At 38.0% G+C, this 15,971-nt stretch overlaps 1 protein-coding gene across 2 annotated transcripts in view; it reads right to left on the reverse strand.

The window, feature by feature from the left end:
• Positions 1-12,418: 12,418 nt before the first annotated feature.
• The window catches only part of LOC100453739 (olfactory receptor 2L8), a 72,254-nt gene continuing 68,701 nt past the window's right edge, over positions 12,419-15,971 (reverse strand). Inside the window, exon 5 of one of the 2 annotated variants that reach the window (XM_063724180.1) lies at positions 12,419-15,189. In XM_063724180.1, coding sequence (XP_063580250.1) covers positions 14,230-15,189 — 960 coding nt within the window. In that variant the 3' untranslated portion in view covers positions 12,419-14,229. The remainder of the gene's footprint in view (positions 15,190-15,971) is intronic. The other variant, XM_002809199.4, reaches the window with a different exon arrangement.

The following is a 15,971-nucleotide window of genomic DNA, read 5'->3' on the forward strand; positions in this document are numbered from 1 at the left end:
AATATGTCAGTAGAAGTTATTAAAATATCACACATTGGAGTTATCTTTAACATATTTTAAGTATATGTTTATATTATTTCCTTTCTTCTAGAAATACCCATCAAATTTTAAAACAATTTTCTCTTATGAAAATAGATAATAAAAATGATCTTACTACTCACTGTGGTATAATACTATCTAGAATATATTTAGTAATTAAATTTTTATGCAAAAGAGTACCTTAAAGGTACTCAACATTTTCATGGTTTACAGTAAATTAAATATGCCTTCTATCTTGAAAAAGTAGCATTAGTCCATTTAAAATATTTGGAATTTTATGCATGTTTAAATGTTTTTAATAATTATTTATTTAATTGATACATTGTTATTGTATGTATTTATGGGTTTCAATTTCATATTTTTATTAAAGTATATGTTACAGAATGATCTAATCAGGGTAGGTAGTGTATATTACTAGCAAAAATAATTTCCTGAAAGTCAAATACAGATGTTTTTACATTCTTGCATTTGAAAATCTAAAGAATTTCTTTACCTTTAAAACCCTGCTTTTGAACATAAAAGTAGATGCCACATCTGGTGCACACTAGGCACTGTTTTTATGTCTTCTTTAGAAGACAAAACACATTTGTGCTGAATGAGGAGGAAAGAATCCTTATTTGATGTGGAAAGAGGTGCTTTGAGAGGATTTCTGTATGAAAGAAAGACTTTATGGGTCATGACTCAAGTCTGTCCACTGGGATCCTGTAAACACGTGTGGGGGATATGAGACAGAAACTAACATGGACTTGGGCATATGAAACAAAGGAGGTCTGCAGTCTGGATCTCAACACAGAATCATCTTCAGGGGACAACCAGGACTGTGGCAGGGTGGCCTGTGTCAGAGAAGCACTGTGGGGGTCCCTTACAGTTCCTACCCAACAAGTCCAGAGAAGGAGGGGACCCTGAAATACCCCTGTTCTCCCTGAGAATGGTCTGGAAGTAGAAATGGAGTATTTCACACTTCCTCAGCAGAAACCACAAAACCAAGCATAGAGTAGTTCACAACTTGATTTATTCTGGAACAAGTAATTAGAATAAGGAAAATAAATAAAGCTGATCTGTTTGGTTTACATTTTTAAATGTCTGTGTTCAGTCCATTTGAATTATCCATTAAATCACATAGATCTTAAATGCCTAAAAATATTTACTTAAAAAGCCCATTCTATGTCCCAAAGATACAAGATTCAGGTGATAACCATTTATGTCAAATCTTTTGTAAAAGAGCAGGACACAGTAGTACAGGCATGTCATTCCACCTACAGAGAGACTGAGGCAGGAGGATTGATACAGGCCCACAGGGTTCAATTGCCCATGGAGTGGTAACAGACCAAAATGCCAAAACAGCAGGAATTGCAGCAGAGAAAGAGTTTAATAATCATAGGTCAGCTCAGTTTATCAGACAAGTTCTGCAGACACCCTGGGTTAGTGGACCCACTGGAATTCAGGATCTGGAAAACATTTTAAATAGAAAACTTGAGGTTTCCTAAAGTTAAAGATTATATCTAAAGAAGAAATTTAGGGTAGTTAGGACCTGGTGACAGGGGCCACATGACTTTTAAGCCATAAACAGCCATACAGAAGTGGGCTATCGGGCAAGCTGGTTCATGGTTAGTTTATGCTTTAATTTAAAAGTTTATGCTTTTGGTTAAAAACCCAGAAATTAGTTTTATTCATTTTATGAGGATGGTTTCAGGATGACTTACACCCATGTGTTTCACAACAACCTGGGAAACACAATAACAAAGCATCTCAAAAAAAAAAAGTCTAGAGGAATCATAACTAAATAATTCCCATGAATAGTGACTGAGATATGGATGGGCTTCTGCTCTACATCAATAGACATATATGTCATAAAATATGTTTCATTAATGAATCAAGAGATTTGATATAGAAAACATTTTGCTATTCCACAAACTATGCTCTAAACTGTATGAAATCACATTGAAACACAAAATTTCTTCTGTAAACACTTTGCAGGCTGACTCTAATTATTATATGAAAATGCAATGGGCTAAGAATAGCTAAACATGCTTTGAGGTATGAATAGTTTGAATGTAGAACAGGTACTTGAGAGCAAGAACTGGGCATGTGAAGAGGAAAAGAGCAAGCCACTGATGGTAACAGATAATAGTCTGTGGAGCTATAGAGAAAAGCGATTATTGCAATACATGGTAATGACACATGTTATCACTCGGAAGAGTGGGATCTATGAGAGTAGAATAGAAAGATAAAGTTGAACAAGCACATTCAACATGCTTCCTCATGTAGATGATACCTGATGTTTACATTCAGAAAAGGGAGAAATGGGGATTCATGCAGTTAAATAACTTTATGAGGATAGAGAACAATGTATTAAAGGTACAAGCAATTGTATCTAATGTCATGAAGGACTAACTTTTCAGAACTTCTTCAGAGAACTGCATTCAATGTAGCATGAAGAGAACATAAATTTCCATGTAGAGTGTGATCCTGCAGATGTAGGAGTGAATTAGCCAATTGAGAGAATCACATGACATACTAAGGAAACTGACATAATCAAAATATATTTTAATTAGATAACTCCAGGAACAATTCAAGCAAGTATGGATTGATTGATTATTGATTTCATTAAAGATGTACCACATAATATTTTTTATTAAAAATTTACAACATGGTGTTTGACATCCATCTACATATTGAAATGATTACTACACTCAAACAAATTATACAGCACTTTCCATAGCTACAATCTTTATAGTAAATAGAGCATGTACAACCCATTTTCTTAGCAAATTTTCAATATATAATGCAATATTATTAACCATTAGCTATCAAGACTTATTCATCCTACATAACTGCACGTTTGTACCATTTGACCTGCACTTTTATTTTCTCTCCCTCCCCGCTCCTGTAACCACCATTTTACTTTCTTTTTCTATGTATTCCACTTATTTTTAGGCCCAATATATCAGTGAGATCATGCAGTATTTTTCTTTTTGTGTCTGAAAGCCAGTCTGGACTGAAGGACAGAAAGCAGAGAAACTAACACTTGTACTGGGAGGCTACAGTCATAGTAACATAATCATTCCCAGTATTTCCCAGCCTGTGAGATCAAATGGGAATCAATCATGGTTGGGATTCTCCCTGGGAAAACTCCATGCCACAAAATCTGAAACATACGGGACCTTTAAGATGCCAAAGAGAATAAGACACATTCCTGCATCCCTGGCACACATTGTTTTCATTAATAAAATGAACAGATGACCTTTCTACACAGCTCTGAGTCACGTTCCATCACTAGGTCCTATACGTACCAATGCTTGTCCATTAGTTTCACAAACACTTTCCTGAGAAGGTTTCTCTTTCTCTCTCTCTCTCTCTCTGCTCCCCCCCCCCACAACCTTCTCTCTCTGTCTCTTTCCATTCAGTCTGTCCAAATAGCACCGCAGGAATTTGTTGGCTTAATTGAGGAATCAAGACTAAATCATATCTACTTTTTTCATCTCCCATGTCTGTTTCACCAAGTAGCATGCATATAACAAACTTCATACATATTCCATATCTTCCTTATAATGACCATGAAAATAAATTTATGAGAGGAATGGTACTCCTGGTTCAGCAGAAAGTCTAGAATCAATTTACCATTCATTATAGATCTGAATTCTCTTATGACATGCCTCAGAGAGCAAACATTTCAGCATCTATGACAGAACCCAAATACTCCTCTACCTGACTTACAAGTCTCCAAAAGCAATAGCAACAAAACAAAATTGACAAGTGGGACCTAATGAAATGAAAGTGCTTCTGAATAGCAAAAGAAACTGTCAAGAGAGGAAACAGCCAACCTATAGAATAGGAAGTAATATTTGCAAACTATGCATACGACAAAGATGCAATGCTCAGAATCTATACAGAAGTTAAATAAACCTACAAGCAAAAAACAAATGACCCTATTGAAAAATGCACAAAGTACATGAACAGACACATCTCTGAAGAAGACATACAAGTTGTCAACAAACATAGGAAAAAGTATTCAGCATAACAGATCATCAGAGAAATGCAAATCAGAACCACAATAAGATACCATTTTATACCAGTCAGAATGGCTATTACTAAAAAGTCAAAAAGAGCAGATGCTGATGAAGCTGCAGAGCAAAGGGAATTCTTATACGCTATTGGTAGGAATGTAAATTAGTCCAGCCAGTATGGAAAGCAGTCTGCAGATTTCTCAAAAAATTTAAACAGAGATACCTTTTGACCAGGAAATTCCAGTGCTCAGTATACACACGCACATGCACACACACACATACACACACACTCACACACACACACAATCATTCTACCAAAAAGACACATTCATTTATATGCTCATTGCTGCACTATTCATAATAGCAAAGACCTACTGCCAACCTATGTGCCCATCAACAGTGACTTATTTAAAGAAAATATGGTACATATACAACATGAAATACCACACAGCTATAAAAAAAGTATAAGAACATGGTCTGTGCAAGTGAAATAGATGGAGTTGGAGGCCATAATTCTAAGCAAATTGACTCAGCAATACCGAACCAAGTACTGAATGTTCTCACTTGTAAGTGGGAACTAAGCATATGACCACACATGTATATAAATATGGTAACAGTAGACATTATGCACTTCTAGAGGGTGGGGGGTGGGATTAAAAACTACTGATTGGGTACCACATTCATTACCAGGGTGACAGTTTCTAAATCTAAGCAACAAGCAATATTCCCATTTAACAAATCTGCACATGTATGCACATATCTAAAAGAGAAGTTGATACAGAGCACCTGGGGAAAAAGGCGGCTGTGGGTGCAGCTTTAGTAAACTTAAACACCCCTGCCTGCTGGCTCTGTGCAGTGGATCTCCCAGCACAGCGTTTGAGCCCTGCTAAGGTTCAGACTGCCTCCTCAAGTGGGTCCCTGACTCCTGTGTCTCCAGACTGAGAGACACGTCCCAGCAGGGGCTGAAAGACACCTCATACAGGAGAGCTCTGGCTGGCATCTGGTGGGTGGCCCTCTGGGACGAAGCTTCCAGAGGAAGGAACAGGCAGCAATCTTTGCTGTTCTGCAGCCTCCATGGGTGATACTCAGGCAAACAGTGTCTGGAGTGGACCTCCAGCAAACTCCAGCAGACCTGCAGCAGAGGGTCCTGACTGTTAAAAGGAAAACTAACAAACAGAAAGGAATAGCATCAACATCAACATCAACATCCACAAGAAGGATGTACACTCAGAATCCCCAACTGAAAGTCACCAACATCAAAGACCAAAGATAGATAAATCCACACAGACGGGGAGAAACCAGCACAAAAAGGCTGAAAACTCTAAAAACTAGAATGCCTCTTCTCCTCCAAAGGATCACAACTCGTTGCCAGCAAGGGAACAAAACTGGACAGATAATGAGTTTGACAAATTGACAAAAGTAGGTTTCAGAAGGTGGGTAATAACAAACGCCTCCAAGCTAAAGGAAAATGTTCTAACCCAATGCAAGGAAGCTAAGTATCAGGGAAACCCACCCCCAATATTTCAACATAGGTTCTTTCTGTTTTCCATAAGTGTCAGCCAGTCTGAGAAACAAAGAGAAAAAGCACAAAGAGAGGAATTTCACAGCTGGGCCGCCAGGGGTGACATCACATATCGGTAGGACCGTGATGCCCACCTGAGCCACAAAACCTGCAAGTTTTATTAAGGATTTCAAAAGGGGAGGAGGTGCAAGAACAGGGAGTAGGTCACAAGATCACATGCTCCAAAGGGCACAAAGGAGAACAAAGATCACAAGGCAAAGGGCAAAAACAAAGATCACAAGGCAAAGGGCAAAAGCAGAATTCCTGATAAGGGTCTATGTTCAGTGGTGCACATATTGTCTTGATAAACATCTTAAACAATAGAAAACAGGGTTTGAGAGCAGAGAACTGGTCTGACCTCAAATTTACCAGTGCAGGGTTTTTCGCCACCCTAGTAAGCCTGAGGGTACTGCAGGAGACCAGGGCGTATTTCAGTCCTTATCTCAACCACATAAGACAGACACTCCCAGAGCGGCCATTTATAGACCTCCCCCTAGGAATGCATTCCTTCCCCAGGGAATTAATTATTAATATTTCTTGCTAGGAAAAGAATTTAGTGATATCTTTCCTACTTGTACATCCATTTATAGGCTCTCTGCAAGAAGAAAAATATGGCTCTATTTTGCCCGACCCTGCAGGCAGTCAGACCTTATGGTAGTCTTCCCTTGTTCCCTGAAAATCGCTGTTATTCTGTTCTTTTCCAAGGTGCACTGATTTCATATTGTTCAAACACACATGTTTTACAATCAATTTGTACAGTTAACACAATTATCATAGTGGCCCTGAGGTGACATACATCCTCAGCTTACAAAGATAACAGGATTAAGAGATTAAAGTAAGACAGGCATAATAAATTATGAAAGTATTATTTGGGAACGGGCAAATGTCCATGAAATCTTCACAATTTATGTTTCTGTGCTGCAGTTCCAGCCATTCCCTCCGTTTGGGGTCCCTGACTTCCCACAACAGCTAAAAACCTTGAAAAAAGGTTAGAGGAATTGCTAACTATTCGGGTGGAAGAAATGATATCACAGATTGAGAATCAACTTAATGAAATAAAGCATGAAGACAAGATTAGAGAAAAAACAATGAAAAGGAAAAAACAAAGCCTCCAAGAAATATGGGACTATGAGAAAAGACCAAACCTACATTTGATTGGTATACCTGAAAGTGATGGGGAGAATGGAACCAAGTTGGAAAACACACTTCAGGATATTATCCAGGAGAACTTCCCCAACCAATCGAGACAGGCCGACATTCAAATTCAGGAAATACAGAGAACACCACAAAGATCCTCCTTGAGAAGAGCAACTCCACAACATATAATTGTCAGATTCACCAAGGTTAAACTGAAGGAAAAATGTTAGCAGCCAGAGAGAAAGGTTGGGTTACCCACAAAGGGAAGCCCATCAAAATTAACAATGGATCTCTCTACAGAAACCCTACAAGCCAGAAGAGAATGGGGGTGAATATTCAACCTTAGAGAAAAGAATTTTCAATACATAATTTCATATCCAGCCAAACTAAGCTTCATATGTTAAGGAGAAATAAAATCCTTTACAGAGAAGCAAATGCTGAGAGATTTTGTCACCACCAGGCCTACCTTACAAGAGCTCCTGAAGGAAGCATTAAACATGGAATGAAACAAAGGGTACCAGCCACTGCAAAAACATATCAAATTGTAAAGACCATCGACACTATGAAGAAACTGCATCAACTAATGGACAAAATAACCAAATAGCATCATAATGACAGGATCAAATACACACATAACAATATTAACCTTAAATGTAAATGGGCTAAATTCCCTCAATTCAAAGACAGGCTGGCAAATTGGATAAAGTGTCAAGACCTATCGGTGTGCTGTATTCAGGAGACTCATCTCACATAGACTCAAAATACAGGGATGGAGGAAGATTTACTAAGCAAATGGAAAGCAAAAAAAAAGCAGGAGTTTCAATCCTAGTCTCTGATAAAACAGACTTTTAAAACAAAGATCCAAAGAGACAAAGAAGGGCATTACATTGTGGTAAAGGGATCAATACAAGAAGAAGAGCTAACTATTCTAAACACATATGCACCCAATACAGGAGCACCCAGATTCGTAAAGCAAGTTCTTAGAGACCTACAAAGAGACTTAGACTCCCACACAATAATAATGTAATAATGGGAGACTTTATACCCCACTGTCAATATTAGAGAGAGCAATGAGACAGAAAATTCACAAGGATATTTAGGATTAGAGCTCAGCTCTGGACCAACTAGACCTAATAGACATCTTCAGAATTCTCCACCCCAAATCAACAGAATACACATTCTTCTTAACACTGCTTTGCACTTATTCTTAAACTGACCCAACATAATTGGAAGTAAAACACTCCTCAGCAAATGCAAAAAACGGAAATCATAACAAACAGAAGATTTTGGGCTGAGACTATGTGGTTCCCTAAATATACAATCATGTCATCTGCAAACAAAGACAATTTGACTTCCTCTCTTCCTATTTGAATACGCTTTATTTCTTTCCCTTGCCTGATTGCCTTGGCCAGTACTTCCAATACTATGTTGAATAGGAGTGGTGAGAGAGGGCATCCTTGTCTTGTGCCAGTTTTCATAGGGAATGCTTCCAGCTTTTGCCATTCAGTATCGTATTGGTTGTGGGTTTGTCATGAATAGCTCTTATTATTTTGAGATACTTTCAATGAATACCTAGTTGATTGAGAGTTTTTAGCATGCAGGAATGTTGAATTTTATAGAAGGTCTTTTCTGCATCTATTGAGATAATCATATGGTTTTGTCATTAGTTATCTTTATGTGATGCATTACATTTATGGATTTGCTTATGTAGAACCATCCTTGCATTCCAGGGGTGAAGCTGACTTGATCGTGGTGGATAAGTTTTGTGATATGCTGTTGGATTTGGTTTGCCAGTATTTTATTGAGAATTTTTGCATCGATATTCATCAAGAATATTGGCCTGAAATTTTCTTTTTCTGTTTTGTCTCTGACAGGTTTTGGTGTCAGGGTGATGCTGTCCTCATAATGGGGAGGAGGTCCTCTTTTTCTACTGTTTGAAACTGTTTCAGAAGGAATTATTCCAGCTCTGCTTTGTACCTCTGGTAGAATTTGGCTGTGAATCCATCTGGTCCTGGGCTTTTTTTGGTTATTTAGGCTATTAATTACTGCCTCAATTTCAGAACTTGTTATTGTTTTGTTCAGGGATTTGACTTCTTCCTGGTTTAGACTTCAGAGGGTGTATGTGTCCAGGAATTTGCCCATTTCTTCTAGATTTTCTAGTTTATTTATGTGGACATCTTTATAGTATTCTCTGATGATAGTGGGTATTTCTGTGGGATCAGTGGTAATATCCCCTTTATCATTTTTTATTGTGTCTATTTTATTCTTCTCTCTTTTCTTCTTTATTAATCTGACTAGTGGTCTATTTTGTTAATATTTTCAAAAAACCAGCTCCTGGATTCATTGATTTTTTGAAGGGCTTTTTGAGTCTCTATCTCCTCTTATCTTAGTTATTTCTTGTCTTCTACTAGCATTTGAATTTGTTTGCATTTGCTTCTCTATTTGTTTTAATTGTGATGTTAGTGTGTCTGTTTTAGACTTTTCCCGCTTTCTGATGTGGGCATTTCATGCTATAAATTTTCCTCTGAACACTGCTTTAGCTGTGTCCCAGAGATTCTGACACATTTTGTCTTTGTTCTCATTGGCTTCAAACAACTTATTTATTTCTGCCTTAGTTTCATTTTTTACCCAATAGTCACTCAGGAGCAGGTTGTTCAGTTTCCATGTAGTTCTGTGGTTTTCAGTGAGTTTCTTAATCCCGAGTTCTAATTTGATTGCACTGTGGTCTGAGGGACTGTTTGTTATGATTTCCAATCTTTTGCATTTGCTGAGGAGTGTTTGAATTCCAATTATGTGGTCAATTTTAGAATAAGCACGATGTATTGCTAAGAAGAATGTATATTCTATTGATTTGGGGTGGATAGTTCTGTAAATGCCTATTAGGTATGCTTGGTCCAGAGCTGAGTTAAAGTCCTGAATATTCTTGTTAATTTTCTGTCTCAACGATCTCTGTAATATTGACAGTGGGCTGTTAAAGTCTCCCACTATTATTGTGTGGGAGTCTAAGCCTCTTTGTAAGTACAAAAGGAAGTTAATTGTTACTTCTGTAGAAACATGAGAGATCACCTAGTTTATCTCCTATGTGAGCTTTTTGCCCAGGTCTAGGAAACAAATTGATACAATAGAGATTAATGAGGAAAAAGCACATAAGTTTTATTAATATTACATGTACATGTGAATCTTCACAAGAGTGTGAAGTCCAAATAAATGGTCAATGCAAGATATTTTTATACTTTTAGACAAAGAATGATAAATTATAGAAAAATACAAATAATAGAGAAACTGGCTTGAAGCCATAAATTCTAGGGGTGTCACTAGGAGGTATATGGGGGTGTAAATCTAGTGGAAAATAAGGGTTAATTCTTAAAGTTTATTTATTCAGGTCAACTGCATTCCTCCAATTCCCAGGCTCTGGTTGTAAGTGCTATTTTCTATTGTGATACAGGGAGGGTATCAGAAAAGTATAAGAATGTACCAAAGATTCCTGGAGGAATCTTTATAGCTTGCTGCATGCAGAAAAAGATAGCTCAGATAACCTTTTCTTCTAATGTTAACCAAAATATCTCCAATGTTTTCAGCTCAAACTAATAAATATGCCAAGTCAGCATATTTGTGGATGGTACGCCACTCATTCCTTTACTTTACTTTAATTATTTCACCACTGAACCACAACTTGTTCTAATAAGAAACATACTCATCCTTCAAAATAGAGTACTCATGTCCGTTTCCATAAACCAAACTTTGCTAATGGAATACATAAGAAATTTCTAAATGCACACAGTGTATGTTATGAAATCCAGATAGATACCATGTGCTATAAAATTTGCATCTTCTATTCCAAAGACAGGAAATAATTAAAGAACGACTGGAAAGTGCAAAATAATAACTACAGCATAACATTTGGATGGAAGGAAAAATGACTAAAACGAGGCAGATGCATAATTTAAAAATGAGCCAAGAACTCTGTAAGGTAATGAATTCATTAACTTCCCCACCAAGGGGAATTATTGTCCAACTTTCAAAATTATCTGGTATATACTCTCATAAACAATGTAGCAAATGACAGTAGATTTGAATAATTTGACTTCTTTTTATGTTGTTCTTCTTAATGACCATAAGGGGATAGGAGTGGCCTCTGAGAGCAGACAACATGTCAGAGGGGACTAGCTTATTGCTTTCCTGAGCCAGAGCCTACTGCAGTGAAAGAATTTTGAAATGTCATTTATGATAGCCTTGGAAGGCTCAATATTCACTGGTGACTTCTTCATCTCCACCGCCAGAGTCATTGGCATGAAAAATAGGATTACCATTTCCTGCACAGGAATGTCAGTAGGAGTGATTTCAATGATGCCATTTACTGATAAGGTACAAGGCATCCATATCGTTTTCAGCAAACTAACTTCAGAGAGATGGAATGATTTCCCCAAGGCCATGGTATGTCAGAGAAAATCACAGAGCTAGGTCTCCTGATTCCCTCCATGAATCACTACCTGGAATGGGTAAAGGGTCTGAACCAGACACCATTGCTTAATTCAGTCCTCCCTCAGGCTCTTTCCAATAATAATAAATAACAAAAACAGCAGACATTCCGTCTTAGTGTATTCAAGCTGTTATGACAAATGTATCTTAAATGGGGTAACCTATAAACAAGAGAAATGTATTTCTCAGAGTTGTGGAACCTGCAAAGTTTAAGATGAAGTGACTGAAGATTGTCTGGAGAAGGCTTGCTTTCTGGTTCATAGATGGTGGCTTGTATGACACCATAGTTGGTACTGTCTGCTGTGACCTCACATGGTAGGAGGCACAAAAAAGCTCTCCCAAGCCTCCTTTAGAAAGGCATAAATCTTACTCAAGAGGATGCTACCCTCATGACTTAATCATTTCCCAAAAGGCCCCAACTCCTAATACTATCACATTGAGGGTTAAGATTTAAGCATATGGATTTGGGGAGGATACAAACACTCAGACCATCGCATATTCCCACCACTATCCTAGGCTGTATGATTTCATTCACTTCATGTTCACTCTTCCCAACCTTCTCGGGACTGGCTTCACGGACCTATGCACGGGGTCCCACACTCAAAGGGCTCCATGCATGGTTTCATGCTCTGCTGTTATCATTGGAAGATTTAATCATTTCATCTTTAAGTATGCATGTGACAGAGGAACTCGAGAGGTTGGCAGAGTGCATGCAGTTTTGGTTCAGCAGCAGTGACTACACAAGTGGGCTCAGGCAACACCCACATGAGGCAGTTGGCCTGGCGTTCTTATGCACACACACACACACACACAAACACACACACACACACACACCTTGCAATATTTCAAAGCACCAGAGGACCCCAAGCAGCGGCTGGGGTATGACTGGGCTCAGATTGGTAGTGATGACAGAAGCAGTGCCACAGGTGGCAGTAGGGTCCAAACATCCCTAACGGGGAAGAGAGGAGATGCTCTCCATGGCAGGAGCAAGTGACTGCTGATGGCAGGCCTATTTTCCCTCTTCCCCAGAGTCCATCTCTGTTGCATTCATGGAATATGACCTATCTGACTGAGTTCAGGACAGGAAATGGCAAGAAGTTTAGACAGTAAACTTTGTTAGTAAATCATTACCAAATAAAAATATACACTGCTTATTGCATCAAAGCACAACAAAGACTTACTCTGATTCATGAAACAAGTTCAAAATGTATGTTTTAATTGCTACAACATTGTAAAACAAATATCCACAGGCTTAGAAATAGAAATGACATTTAAAGAGCATTGAAATAATTTTAACTATGTAATAATTTGCTGTTAACTGTAGTCATGGAAGAGAACACTAACGTGATTTGTACAAAACACTGGTGAAAGAAAATGAAGAGGAATACAAACAAATGGGAAGACATCCAATGTTCATGGATTGAAAGAATTAATATCATTTAAATGACCAAACTACAGATTCAATGCAATGTCTATCAAAATACCAATGACATTATGCACACAAATAGTAAAATACATTCTAAGATTTGTATGGAACTATAAAAGACCCCAAATAGTCAAAGAAATCTTGAACAAAAAGAACAAGCCTGGAGCCATAACAGTACCAAACTTCAAACTATACTACAAACAAGTAATAAGCAAAACAGGATGGTACTGGCATAAAAAAGACACATAGAACCATGAAACAGAACAGAGAACCCAGAAATAAATCCACACATCTACAGCTAACTGATTTAATTTTTTTATTTTTAATTACTATAATAGTAATATATAATTATGGAGTGTATGTGATATTTTGATAAAGGCATACAATGTGTAATGATCAAACTGGGGTAATTGGGGTAACCATCACCAAAAATATGTATTATTTCTTTGTGTTGACAATATTCCAACTCCACACTTTCAGTTATTCTTTTAGATATACAATAAATTCTACAATAAATTACTGTTTATTATAGTCACTCTGTTGTGCTACCAATTACTGGCTCTTATTCATTATATCTAATTATATTTTTGCAACTATTAACCAACCCCACTTTGTCACCCCTCCCCTGTACCCTTCCCACCCTGGTGACCATCAGTCTATTCTCTATTTCCACTAGTTCCATTTTTAAAAATTTTAGCTCCCACAGATGAGTGAGAACATGCAAAATCTTTCTGTACCTGATGCAGTCAACTGATTTTTGACAACAGAGCCAAGAATGTTTATTGGGAAGAATACAGTGTCTTCAATATACTGTGCAGGGAAAACTGGATATTTTTAAGCAGAAAAATGAAACTGAACTCCCAATTCTTATACCATAACAAAATCAACTCAAAATGGATTAAAGAACTAAATGTAATCATTTTTATTACTGCTGTCACATTCCAGTCCTTGTTGTTGACCTAAAATATACCTGATGTTTAATCATTTCCTGGGATTCATTCCCCTATAAAACACATAAACTTGTCATAGAACATCCAGAGTGGTATCAGGACTTAAGAATCCCTGATGAGCTCTCTGCTAAATTGTGTAAAAATAACTTCACTAAGTTGAAAGGAACAGTAACTGGTACATTAAGTGTCTAAATAAGAAAGACATTTTACAGTTTTCAATTGGATCCACCAAGTCAAGGGACATTTTTTTTGTTTTAGACATAAACAAAAATATAAATTTATAATTACCGGAAAATAAATTGAAAATAATAGAATTGTTATACTAAGTGCCAACTTCAGTTAGACAAATTTCATTTCCATTTCTGCATAACTAAAAACAAACATTCTCATGGACAATATTTTGGCAAAAGTATGTGTTTTCAAAATTTATGGGAAAAATGCTATGAAGAAAAAGGTTGTTAAGAATTATATACATCTTTGTAAAACAATTTTGTCCAGAAATCAGTGATATTTTTTCTTCCATTGATTACTTTTTGCTCCTGAACTCTAGGAATGAAATAATATTTTAATTACTATACACCGCTGAATGGATGTGTATCTGAGTCCTGAGACCTTAGGCAGAAAGTGTTTCTACATTTTCACAGAGCAGATTCTCTGACTCACTCGTGTCAGGGCCCCCATCACCTCCTTGTTTCTCAGGCTATAGATGATGGGGTTGAGCATTGGGGTGAGGATGGTGTAGAAGACAGCCAGAATCTTGTCCTCTGTTGGAGATCGCAGGGATCTTGGACGTAGATAGGTATAAACAGAAGGTGCATAGAAGGAAGTCACTACAGTGAGGTGGGTGCTGCAGGTCAAGTAGGCCTTCTTCCTCCCTTCTGCAGATTTCATGTGGTAGACAGCAAGGAGAACCCGCCCATAGGAACACGAAATACCAATGAAGGGAAACACGAGAAAGATGGTGGTGCTCAAAAACACTGTGCCCTCATAGACCCAGGTGTCCATGCAGGCCAGAGTCACCATTGCTGGGACATCACAGAAGAAATGATTGATGACTCTGGATGGGCAATAAGGAATATGGAGTAGATATACAGTGTGAGCACGAGCATTGATAGAGCTTATGATCCAAGACCCTGCTATTATCAGCACACACACTCTTTTGCTCATGTGGATGAAATAGTGAAGAGGAAAGCAAATAGCAATGTAACGATCATAGGCCATTGATGTCAGGAGTAGCGCTTCTACAACGGCTGAAGGCGTGAAGAAGAAACTCTGAATCACACACCCAGTGAAGGAGACAGACTTGCTTCCATTCAGCAAATGAGAAGCCATCTTAGGAACAATGGTGGAGATGTAATTTAGGTCAATGAGGGAGAGCTGACTAAGTAGGAAATACATGGGTATGTGGAGGTGGGTGTCCAAGGAGATGAGAAGAATCATGGATAGGTTTCCAATTAGAGCCATCAGGAAAATGAAAACAATAAGAATGAAGAGGAAAAGGCCAATTATTGATGGTGGGAACAGCCCCAATAAGATGAAATCCATTGACATTTGATTGTAATTTTCCATGGGGCATTCGTACGATCCTTCCTGAAGGGAGACACAAGGGTAAGTTAAGACAGAAATTCGTCCTTATCCACAGAATTTCAATCCCTGAATAGACCAATAACAAGTTCTGAAATTGAGGCTATAATAAATATCCTACCAACCAAAGAAAAGGCCCAGGTCCAGATGGATTATCGCTGAATTCTATCAGAGGTCCAAAGTGGAGCTGGTACAATTTCTTCTGAAACTGTTCCAAACAATTGAAAAGGGGGGAATCCACCGTACCTCTTTTTTTTTTTTTTTTTTTTTTTGAGACGGAGTCTCGCTCTGTCGCCCAGCCTGGAGTGCAGTGGTGTGATCTGGACTCACTGCAAGCTCACGCCATTCTCCTGCCTCAGCCTCCCGAGTAGCTGGGACTACAGGCGTTGCCACCACGCCTGGCTAATTTTTTGGTATTTTTTAGTAGAGACGGGGTTTCACCGTGTTAGCCAGGATGGTCTTGATCTCCTGACCTCGTGATATGCCCACCTTGGCCTCCCAAAGTGCTGGGATTACAGGCGTGAGCCACCGCACCTGGCCTGTATACAGTTTTTAAAAGTGAAGAAATTTTGACACATGCTACAACGTGGATGAAGCTTGAATACATTATGCTAAGTGAAATAAGCCTGTCACAGAAAGACAAATATTGTATGAATTTACTTACATGAAGTACCCTCTGTCGTGAAATTCATAGAGATAGAAAGTGGTATGTTGGACCCCAGAGGATGGGGGAAGGGAGAGAAGGAGAGTCATTGTTTGACAAGAACAAAGTGTTAGTTGGAGACAAT

The sequence above is a fragment of the Pongo abelii genome, chromosome 1 (assembly GCF_028885655.2).
Source record: "Pongo abelii isolate AG06213 chromosome 1, NHGRI_mPonAbe1-v2.0_pri, whole genome shotgun sequence".
Taxonomy (NCBI): domain Eukaryota; kingdom Metazoa; phylum Chordata; class Mammalia; order Primates; family Hominidae; genus Pongo; species Pongo abelii.